The sequence below is a fragment of the Coenobita brevimanus genome, chromosome 54 (genome assembly GCF_032717465.1).
Source record: "Coenobita brevimanus isolate Jiangsu-jjx chromosome 54, ASM3271746v2, whole genome shotgun sequence".
Taxonomy (NCBI): domain Eukaryota; kingdom Metazoa; phylum Arthropoda; class Malacostraca; order Decapoda; family Coenobitidae; genus Coenobita; species Coenobita brevimanus.
The window spans coordinates 39,466,701-39,478,712 of NC_137007.1; the positions used below are offsets into that span (position 1 = coordinate 39,466,701).

Here is a 12,012-nt window from a genome sequence, read left to right on the forward strand (position 1 = left end):
AAAAGAAACTAAAAAAGTAGATTTACCATCAGTGTGCCCAGGAAAACTGGGTCACAATTCCATTTTCTGATCACTAAAGTATTTTACAGCCAGGAATTAAATATGTAAATGGAACTGATTATCCAAATATACACTTAATTAAATGCATGACGAAGTTTTGAAATACTTTATATCAACTATCGTTGCTAAGCACACCTGTTTAAATATATGTAAATTTGCCAGTCCACTGAACAATATTACCCTATAATTATACAGTACTGTATATAAAGTGCATTTATAAAGAACATTACAAAAGAATAGTATGAGAAAATGGTTTTGCTCATGAGACAGTGCCAGGATTCTGATGGCTTTATAGAGGTATGTAAATGACCGTGTGGTTCACTTCAAGGGGCATCGTGAATGACAGTTTTCCAACTAATGTTCATCATCTTTCATTGTTGCTGGATACTACTTTACTATAGGTGGGAAACAGGGCAATGATGTTGAGCATTGTACCTTGTTCTTTGCTATGAAAGTTTCATGAGATTTAAAGCTTTAATTATGATGAAGTAACTTATTTTATTTTTACTATCTCCATATGATTTTATTCCATTTGGGAAAAACTGGTCTAAGGTGAAATGGTTAAATATATGCCTCAGTAAACATTTAAGTAATAAATGTCTTTCCAAAATAGAATTTAATCATCTGGAGGTATTAAAAATAAACTAAGAAAGTTGTACTCATTGTAACATGAGAGGACTGCTAGATGGTGGGGGACACAATGACATGGAGGTAGGTGATCTGTTTGTGGCCACCACCTCTGAAATTAAGTCACCTGCTTATAGACAGGTACAGAAGATGGACAGGTCAATTGAAATGCTTACTTTTGGCCTGAGAGTAACATTGGAGTTGACATCCTTGTTGTCCTTCTTAATGCGGTTCTTCCATCCATCTTCACCATTCTTCTGCAGTGCTGCCAACCTGTTGAAAGAACAAACACACTAATAACTTCAAGCATGGTACTAATTAGGATGTACTGATAATGTTTTTGTCATTTAGAGAGAATATTTAGTGAGAGACTGACTAAGAATGTATGTGAGTGAGGTGGAGGGACAGAAGGGCTGAGGTAACTGGATAAGGTGCAGAGATTAAGTGGGAAGGTCTATCCACTCATACGCTGATGACTCCACCCTTCACCTTTCCATTCGCTTCCTGCAGCGTCCATCTCAGCAGTTACCTCAACAAACAAGGGATGAGGCTATGGCACACCTAATGTCTGACTTGGCTCATATCTCTGATTGGGGTAAAAGTAATCTTGTTGTTTTTAATGCATCAAAAACTCAATTCTTACATCTACCAATCTGACAAAATCTTTTGCAGGAGTACCTTCTAATTTTTAACAATATCCAACTCAACCCTGCATCATCTGTAAACATACTTGGGGTTTCATTCTCTTGGGATTTATCTTGGACAAATTATATTATTGTACCTCTCTTGTAAAACCTGCTTCCAAAAGATCAGGTGTGCTATGCCAATTCCATGCCTTCATTACCCCTGCACACTTGTTGACTTTACATATGGCTTTTATTCACTCCTGTGTAGGGTACAACTCTCACGTGTGGGGAAGCTCCAAATATACAGCTCTTCTCAACAAGTTATAGTCAAAGTCTTTTCGTCTCATTAACTCTCCTCCTCTTACTGGCTCCCTTCAACCTCTGTCTCTCTGCTGCACTGTTGCATATTTATCTCTTTTCTATTGTTGCTTCAATGGTCAATGCTCCTCTGACTGTCTGCTTGCATCCCTGCACCACTCCAGCAGATGCATAGCACCTGTCTAGCAACAAACTCTCATCCCTTTTCTGTTGAACTCTCTGATGCAAAAGTTAACTGTTACTCCCAGTCCTTCATGTATGCAATGGGTCAACTCTCGAACTGTCTCCTTCTGTTTATATTTCCTACTGCCTATGATCTCCGGTATTTCAAACACAGTGTGTCCAGGCATCTCGAAATGAACGCATCTTGAATTTGGCTCTCTGTTATTTTGCTTCTGTTTTTTCTTGGAGGGAACAATTTGCAAGCTCCTGGCCCTTGGTTTGTTCTTCCTTAAAAAAAAAAAAAAAAAAAAAAAAAAAAAAAACATATATATATATATATATATATATATATATATATATATGATTGACAGTGGTGTGGAATGGAGGAAGAGATGTCAAATGGTGTAGGAGAGGGTGATGAGATGATCTGGTTATAGGTAAGGTGAAACATATATTAATATTTAAGTAAATAAAAGTGCAGTACTGTACAAAACAATAAATGAAAAGCATAAGAAATAATGTAATCACACACCAAGAAAAATAAAATAAACAGAAGATGTACACTGTGGACTGACCAGTTGAAAGTTTATCTCCTTGGAAGAAGAAGAAAAAAAAAGAAGTACTGTATGCATCATTTTTATAAATCTGGCATCTTGTTATCCAAGTAATAATTAATACTTTCATGTGGGGAATGAGCATTTTCAGTTTTATTCTAGTTTCTGGTATTGCCAGCCAGTATTTTCAAATGAAGGAAACCTTTGGCAGGATAAGGGTTAATACTGTACTTCAGTTCCCAGTAACTATCCCAGGAAGCCCTTCACTTTGCCCCTTCTCACACTGACCCAGATTTTGGCAAATATGGGTACATTTCTGCCTCTACTGTGCCACTGGTCTCATCCTGGGTCATATTCTAAGCAGCTTTGGAGACCTTATAACACCTCGTCCTGAGAAAATTATTCTGCCCATTACATTCATCTTACATTCAGTAACATCTTGCATGATACAGATCCAAAGTATAGTTATCTATATTCAAATTATATTAATACCATGCAAAAGAAAGTGATAGAAGTACAGTAATATGAAAACAAAATATATATATAGATACACCGAGGAAGAGGTACTACATAGCCTCCTATGCCACTCTACTGTTTGGTCCACTGAATGAACCAGACACTTCAAGGGCATCAGTGTGCTCATCTTACATTCTAGCGCTAACTTATGTCTAGGGTTTGAACCTCAAGTCATACCAGAAGTTTAGAACTGGTGCTGGTAATATGACCACAAACTAATATGAGACCTCATCATATAGGAAGGGTTAATGCAGTTAGAGTGATTTACCATGTAAAAATGAATGCATTGTTTACTGTGACTGGACAAATGTCCCTCAATCCCCTCTCTATACTCTGAATAGAAGACGGTGGGCTGCAAATGAAGGGCATCCTTGGCCTGCAGTCTACTATACTGAGTACACACTCAGATGAGCCTGGGGTTACAACTACTACTTCTTGTACACAGAAAACTGTTACAGCCATCTTATCAAGAAGATTATCAGCTGATGACTTCTATACTCTAAGAGACTCAATAACTTTCATGTATTCCTCATCCAACACTTTTCAGTGATACAACTTAAACTTCAAACACAAATCACAGTTCTCAGTTGTCAATATTTTTGCTCTTACAACACCAGTGAAACGTTATTCTCTTCTGTCCCTCAATTTTTTCTCACGGTACACACAAAGCATACATTTTATACTGTCAATCATTTTACCAGTCTATTTATAAGACCCAACAGTAGCCTAGGATTTAGTAATGCATTCTCATATCAAAGCAACTTCTTAGTTGTTAAAAATTTGTTTTAACAACATCTATGAAACATAACGTTCGTCTCTTTACTTCCTTACTACAAATACAGAACACACTTCTTTACTGTCAGTCAATACTGTATACAGACAATATAGTTTGTGCAGTACATACATGCCTTTTTTTTTCTGCCAATCTTTCCTTACTGCACTTACAACTACTTCTTTACTTTTAAATATATTCTTTACCAATCACACTTCTTAACTGACAGTCATAATGCTATTCTCTGCCTTTACTGTCATTTTACTATACTCAATAAATATTTTTACCCATGTTTTTATTTTAATTATTTTATTTACAAATCATACTTCTTAACTGTCACTTACTTTATACTACTCAGGTTTACTCTCAGTCATCTACTATTCTCAATCATTATTTTTACTATAATCTCTGATAAACCCTAAAATGACCATGGAGTATTCAATCATGCATTTTAATATACAAAAAAAGTCATGCGAGGAATCAAATCAAAAGGATTAAGTAGTGAGAGAAAGAAGGGTAGGTGAAACTCGATGTGAAGCCTACTAAGCTCGTCTGAGCTAACGCCTCTCTTTCACACATGCGCTCCCTTTCCCTCTTCCTTATGTTGGCTTCATTGGCCTATAGGTGGTAAAGTGTAAGTAATGGTTGAGAGGGCGAGAGAATTCGTCATACTGCATACCATTAAACATGTAACAAATATTCAAAATTCTTTATGATTTAAATGAATGTCATTTACCTGGCGGAATAATTCCCCCTCCCCCCTTCTCTCTCTCTCTCTCTCTCTCTCTCTCTCAATCAATCAATCAATATTCCTCTAGCGACACACTATCGATCTCTCACATTCAATCTATCTCACCCAATCTTCTCTTGTGTCACACTGACCCTCAATACAGATTCTCTCTCTCTCTCTTTATGTGTGTGTGTGTGTGTGTGTGTGTGTGTGTGTGTCTTACAAATTATTTTCTTCCTAATGATGGAGCATTACCTTACTTTTTACATTTTTGTTCTGTTTTTCCTTGAGTCTTTCACTTCTTCTCAATATTATTTTCTTAGGCATCTTGTTCTATGTTTTTATATTTTTGGTGGAAAAAGGGTCATGATGATGATGATGATGATGACGATGATGATGAAGACAACGAAGACAATGATGATGCCATGATGATGATGATGATGATGATGATGACTTTTCTTTCCTCGTAACAATTCTCTTCGTTTAACTTCCACGTCCTCCTCGCCCTCTCCAAATTAACATTCTTGGCACCTTCACGCTTTATTTCAACGTGTCTCTCTTCACGCCAAGTCATTCACCACGCTCCATCCAACTCTCTCTCTCTCTCTCTCTCTCTCTCTCTCTCTCCTCTGCACTTAATTAACTTTCTAAACTAATCACTCAAAATTCTGGAATAACAAGATTTCATTGCTACGCAGGCATAATTCATCCACTCTGTCTGTCTGTCTCTGACTGTCTGTCTCTGTAATTCAACCTCTGTTCGTTTGTCCGTCTGTCTGTAGGTCTGTCCACACCCCCTTCTCTCTCTTTGTCTGTCTGTCTCTGTCTGCTGTCTGCCTGTCTCTGTCTCTAAAATCCTCTCCTCACTTCCTCCGTCAGTGTCCAATTTGCGTATCGTCCCTGCTTAGCGGTGTGACCAAATCAGATTTGGCGTAAAAAAGTGTGAGACGGGCGCGACCTCGCTTCACATGCAAATGGTGCTGATGGCTGTCACGGAGAGGGTCACGTTAATGAGGAGGGACACAGAGTGGAGGGAGGGAGATAAGTAGGGAAGGAGGGAGGGAGGGAAGGAGGGTAGGGAAAAGGGAGAGGCTGGGAGAGGATGTTGAGGAGGGATGAAGGGAAGAAGAGTAGGAAGGGGGATAAGTAAGAAAGAGGAAGCCATGAGAGAAAGAGAGGGAAAGAGGACTACGGAGAAAAAGGAAATGGAATGGTTGGGGAGGAAAGAGGAGGAAAGAGACACAGGGAGGAAAGAGGGTAGCGGGAAGGACGTAACCAAATAAGGAGGAAGTAAGAAAAACAAGAAGGAAGGGAGAGGAACAGGTAAGGAGGGTGACAAAGAATGAAAGAGAGAGGGGAGGGAAGGAGGAAGACAGGGAGTGAAGTAAGTGGGAAGCAGGAAGAAAGAAAAGAAGACAAGGGAGGACAGGAGAAGCGTTAAAAAAAAAAAAAAGAGCGAAGGAAGGAAGGAAGGAGGGAAGGAATGGAGGAACGGAAAAAAATAAAATAAAAGGAAGTGAACAAAGAAGGAAGGAGAAAGGTGCACTTTGATGCAGAGTGAAACGTCACTGACACTCTTCTTTAACTCTCTCCTTTATCTTCCTATTACTTCCTTCTTTCTCTCCATCTTCCTTTCACTTTTTCTTGCTATTTTTCTTTCTTCCTCCCTTCCCTAAATTCCTTCCTTCCTCCCTACCCCCTCCTTTTCCATGTACTCTCTTTATCTTCTTAATTTCCTTCTCTTCCTTACCCTGCCTCCTACATTCCTTCCTTCGCTCACCATTCTGCCTTCCTTTATTCCTTCTTCTTTTCTGTTTAACTGAAATGGAGGAAGTTTGGCTCTTTCATTTCCTCTCTTTAAATTGCTCACTTTCATCTCTCTCTTCCTCGAGTCTTTTTTTTTTTTTTTCTTCTGCATTTTTTCTGTTGTCATGCTGTTCATTTAGTACGTCTGTAGTTCTCTCTGTCTCTGTCTCTCTCTCTCTCTCTCCCCTGTACAGTACCTCTCACTCCCATCCTTTCCCCCTCTTTCACACACACTTCCTTTCCCTAACTCTCTTACTTCCTAATCCCCCCCCCTCTCTCTCTCTCTCTCTCTCTCCGCTGTACAATACCTCTCACTCCCATCCTTTCCCCCTCTTTTACGCACACTTCCTTTCCCTAACTCTCTTACTTCCTAATCCCCCCCCCTCTCTCTCTCTCTCTCTCCGCTGTACAATACCTCTCACTCCCACCCTTTCTCCCTCTTTTACGCACACTTCCTTTCCATAACTCTCTTACTTCCTAATCCCCCTCCCCTCTCTCTCTCTCTCTCTCCCCTGTACAATACCTCTCACTCCCACCCTTTCTCCCACTTTTACGCACACTTCCTTTCCCTCTCTTCCTAATCCTCTCTCTCTCTCTCTCTCTCTCTCTCCCCTGTACAATACCTCTCACTCCCACCCTTTCTCCCCCTTTCACGCACACTTCCTTTCCCTCTCTTACTTCCTAATTCCCCCCCCCTCTCCTCTCTCTCTCTCTCTCTAACTCATCTACCGTTTGACCTATCACTCCTGCACCACTAGATCTCCTTCCTACATAGGGGGTGGCGTGTGAGACAAAATTCAAACGAAGAATGATGAATATATATTTTTTAATCCAGTTTTTCTTTTCTTTTTTTTTTTTTTTTTTGTTTCCTGGCCTTTCTACTTCTTGGTCCACTTTTACTTTTCAATCTACCGAGGCAGCTTGAAGAAGAAGGGTCAAAAGTAGAACTAGGAAAATAATGCGATCGTTTTTTTGCCCCCCCCCCTCTCTCTCTCTCTGCGCGCGTGTGTGTGTGTGTGTGTGTGTGTGTGTGTGTGTGTGTGTGTGTGTGTGTGTGTGTGTGTGTGTGTGTGTTATTTTGTTCTCGTCTTGAGGGTCTTTCATTTTCTGCCTGAATTTTTTGTCTAAAACGGCGGAGGAATAATTTTTTTTTCCCTAGCGTCCTGTTTTTGGTGTGTGTGTGTGTGTGTGTGTGTGTGTGTGTGTGTGTGTGTGTGTGTGTGTGTGTGTTTCATGAGATTTTCCCACTTCAAGGTCAACCTCTACTCTTTCAATCTACTACGGATGGGCAAGTGACAAATCAATCGAGGCATTTTCTTTAAACGTCTTCTACCCCTCCCCCCTACTTTTTTTTTTCTCTCTCTCTCTGTACATGATTTACTTCTACTCTTTCAATCTGCTGGGGATGGATAAGCTTGGAAGGCAAGATAATGTCAAGGTATTCTTTTCCTAGCATCTCCATTTCTTCATGTATTTTTCTGTGATGTTCATCTACGTGAATTACTTATACTGTTGTAATCTAGAGGCACAGCTTGGGATGGAAGGAGGTTAGCGAGGTAGTTTTACTGGCTTTCCTTCTTAAGAGTTTTTTCAAAGATTTTCTACTGCATGATTTACCTCTACTCTCCAGTCTACCAGGCTTGGATTACCAAAGAAACAAGATACCTTTTCTTAACTGAGTCCTTGATACGGAGGGTGAGGGACCGTTTTGCCTTCCTCCTTTCCGCGGCTTCTTGATATGCGGTTTCGTTGACGTCCCTATACTTCGGCTCATCCTCGCTCCCCTGTCCTTGTGGTTGATGGTGGTGGGTGCTGGGACTGTGGCAGGAGGCTGAATTGTGGTAAGGAGTTTGATCTTCAAGGTAGAGGTGGTTGTTACCGTGGTTGGTGAGTGAATCGTGGAAGGAATTTGAATCGCGGTCATCGGTTGGATCGCCTTGCTGGTGGCAGTTGTGATTGTTGTTGTTGTTGTTGTGGTGGTGGTGGTGGGTGCTGGAAGTGTGGCTGTTGTAGTGGTAGGTTGTCGGATGGTGGCTGGAAATTGGATCCTGGTTATCTGTTGGATCGTCGAGCTGGTGGTGATGGTGGCAGTTGTTGTGGTAGGGATAGGAGTTATTCTGGCTGGTAGTTGGATGGTGGTAGCTAGTCTGCTCGTCGCACAGGTTGTGGTAGGTAACAGAATCGGCATCTTGGTGGCTGTGGTAGTTATTATGGTTGGATGCATCGTCACAGTGGTAGTTGTGGTAAGAAGCAGAATTATTACTGTTGTGGTAGGTATCGGAATCATTTTGGTAGCTATTATGATGATGGAGATCTGGGTCGTCATGGTAGAGATGGTTGTGGCTAGTGGATGAAATGATGTGGTTGTGATTGGTAGATAATCTGTTGTCTTGTATGTGGTAGCTCGTGTGGTTGTAGTTGGTAGATGAACTGGTGTGGTTATGGTTGGTAGACATATTGCCATCTTGGGAAAAAGGGTCAGGTTGTTGATGATGATGATGATGATGATGATGATGATGATGATGATGATGACGATGATGATCATGATGGCTGTGGTTGGTTGATGAATCCTTGTTCTGGTGGCTGGTGTGGTTGATGTAAGTGGTTGAGTTGTCGTCCTGGCAGTGGTAGTCGTCGTGGGGAAAGTCGTCGTTTTTTTCCTCTAAGTCTTGGTGATAATGATGATGATGGTTGTGGTAGGCAGAAGAATCCCTATCCTGGTGGATCGTGTGGCCGTGGGAGGTGGTTGAGTGGTCGTCCTTGCACCTATGGTCGTGGTGGGGGAAGTGGTCATTTTGTTCCTCTGGTTCTTGCTGTTGTCGCTCCGGCCACGTTCCACTGTCGCAACCAGTCCCACGCCTCGTGCCTCTCGACCAAACAACATTCCTGTCGTCTGGGAGGTTCTCAAGTCGTCTTTTGCGGTCGTGGCGGTCGGAGGAGGAGGGGGAGGGGTCGTGGGAGATGTAAGGGGAAGAGAAGGAGTCGTAGGTGTTGTGATTATAGCTAGAACTACGGTCAGTAGAAGATAGGTTAGTCTGGAAGGTGTGGGAATTTTCTACCTCTGTTCCCTCAGTGGTGAAGTTGCTATGTCGCTTCTTCTCCAAATCTCGTCGTTCCATCCTCTCAGAATCGCAGTACACGTCGCTCGGGCTCTCCTCTTCTAAATTAGGGTCCTGGTGGGCTATATCGGACCTATGGAGAGCCCGATCGCCCGTCCGATTGGCCTGGCTATCGGGAGTACAGCGCCCCTTCTTTCTATCGGGAGGACGCCGCCCCTTTCTTCTATCGCCCGAGGACCCAGCTGACTTGGGGTCGATCACCTCACTCTCCTCCCAACTCCTGTTCCTCCACCTCACTTCAGGCCCCTGGCTTCCCATCCCCTCGTCAGTATCATCAGCTACTCCTCTCTCCTCATGAAGCTCCTCATTAACTCTCATTTTATCATTATGCTCTCTTATTTTTTCACCAAACATTCGAATTTTCCTCACAGACACCCTGTTCATTCTCATTTCCCTATCAGGCACTCTGACTTTTTCATCTCGCACTCTAAGTTTTTCTCTAGACTCCTGACACGCCCTCATTTCTTCATCATGCTTCTCATTCACACTGATTTCATCATCGTGCACTCTCATTTCCTCAACAAGCACCCCATTCACTCTCATTTCTTCGCTGGAATCCACATACTCTCTGTTTTCCTCATCATTCACGCTCATTTCCTCTCCGAGCACTCTCATTTCCTCCTCAAACTGTTCAAGCACCCTCATCTCCCTCTCCCTGACCTGTCGACAGAGCTTGCAGGCACAGTGGTCAGGATGCCAGTCTTGTTCAAACACTAGTCGGCCTTCTGAACTCATGCTGAACTCTGTGTGTGTGTGTGTGTGTGTGTGTGTGTGTGTGTGTGTGTGTGTGTGTGTGTGTGTGTGTGTGTGTGTGTGTGTGTGTAGTAACCGCTTACGTTTAGTCTTTGTACTCTCTCTCTCTCTCTCTCTCTCTCTCTCTCTCCTCAAATACCTCTGGACTGCAATGTAAACTCACTACACCACTTCCAGCCACTAACAACACAGCCTCCTAATAAAACCCAAGCCGCAGGACCATCTAAGCACTTCTAGCAACACACGAATATAACTAGAATGTCTCAAACTTCAGAAAAAACCGCATATAATTGAAAGTGAAGTTTTACTTTGCTCCGACACTTCCGTTATCAATCGGTCAGTATTTTGGTGCTTTATTCTCACTAAAACTAGGCCACTTTTGTTCAATTTTGAGAAATAATAGATGCTTGATGGCTGAATACTATGTCGATTAATTACTGAGATGAGATGGAAGAATTTAGATGTTCAATTTTGGATCAAACCAAACGAATTTGTTGAAGTGAGGGAGGTACTAGTACTCAAAAAGTTAGGAACGCATTGGCCTATCCGTCACGAGACTCTTCCTAAACCCTTCTGCTGTTCTTAACACTAAAACAGGAGATAAATATACTACCTGACTTGCAATACACCTAACTCCCTTCTAGCGCTGAAGCAATAAACAGAACCGACCTCGTGATGTGTACAGCAAACTCGCCGCAACAACTTTGCCACCTATCCAAACACCACGGCAATCTAGTAGCCTTCTGAACTCTCTCTCTCTCTAACGTCACACACCAGAACTACTGTACCAACTCTCCACAGCACTTCCAGCTCCAACCATCACCGACACCTTTGAGAACCAACACGCATGGCTATTTAAACACTTCTATCCTGACATGATCCTAGCTACCACCTTCCCGTAGTCCCTATCATTGGAAAAAGAAGAAAATAATAAAAAAAAAATAGCACACTCGCTGAGACGAACAACAGCCTGGACCCTTCTGTAACCACGCGATTTTAATTACTACTATGTAACGCCTTTAACACCAGAAGAATGATGAAATACAGCCACAGGCAATATGTAAACTCTGTCAGCCAGCTAACACCTTTTCTTGCTTGTCACAATTAACAAAATTTCAGTAGTCCATCCACACTATCCAACACCATCACCACCGCCAGTGCATGACCATCTAAATTCTAAGCACTTCCTACCTTGCACCCTCCTAGACCACTAAAAATAATGGATAAACTTTTCCTCGTATCTACGGTAATGCCATCTACCTTCAAACCATCATCATTATGCATCACAATCTCAGCACTCTCATCACAGATCCTATCTAGCACGTTCCTATAACTCTAACGCCAGAAGAAATGACAATCCAGCGAAGAAAGATTAGTAATTTTCGCTAGCTATCACAACGAACACTAGCAGTGTGTATGACTGCCTAAGCGTTTATTCACCCACTTGACCACGAAAAAATGCCAAAATCCAGCCGAGAAATATGTAAACTCTGTCACTAATCTAACACCACATCCACTAATCTACCGCCAACACCTCCACGATCACAAGCACCGGCTGTATGAACGACTTTCTTTAGAATTCCAACCCCTCCTCCGTCTTCCTAAAATTCCTATCAACACAAAATAAAATAAAATTTAAATCTAGGAATACATGTAAGTTTTTTCTCTAACAAAACCAACATCTGGCTGCTTCGATTGGAGAAATTTGCATCCTCACTCTTATCTATCAAAGTTCCTGTCTACCTATCTATTTACCTATCTACATTTTGCCAGACGCCAGTAAGTTCTTACCACAAAAATGAAAAAAAAAATCAAGAGGTAAACATTTCAACACACAGGTATTTAACACATGTACCTAACACCACTTACTTCACTTATTTAACCTAGTCATCAGCTGCATGTATGGTGAAAATCTCTCTTTCTCAACCAGCATCCACACTTGCCCCGACCTCCCTTAAAAAAAAGATCA

At 41.7% G+C, this 12,012-nt stretch overlaps 1 protein-coding gene across 1 annotated transcript in view; it reads right to left on the reverse strand.

Annotated features, from left to right (window-relative positions):
• Positions 1-12,012, reverse strand: part of LOC145401115 (uncharacterized) — a 273,880-nt gene that overhangs the window by 21,236 nt on the left and 240,632 nt on the right. The window contains exon 18 of the mRNA XM_080273486.1: positions 864-960. Within this exon, the coding sequence (XP_080129612.1) occupies positions 864-960 (97 nt within the window). The remainder of the gene's footprint in view (positions 1-863; positions 961-12,012) is intronic.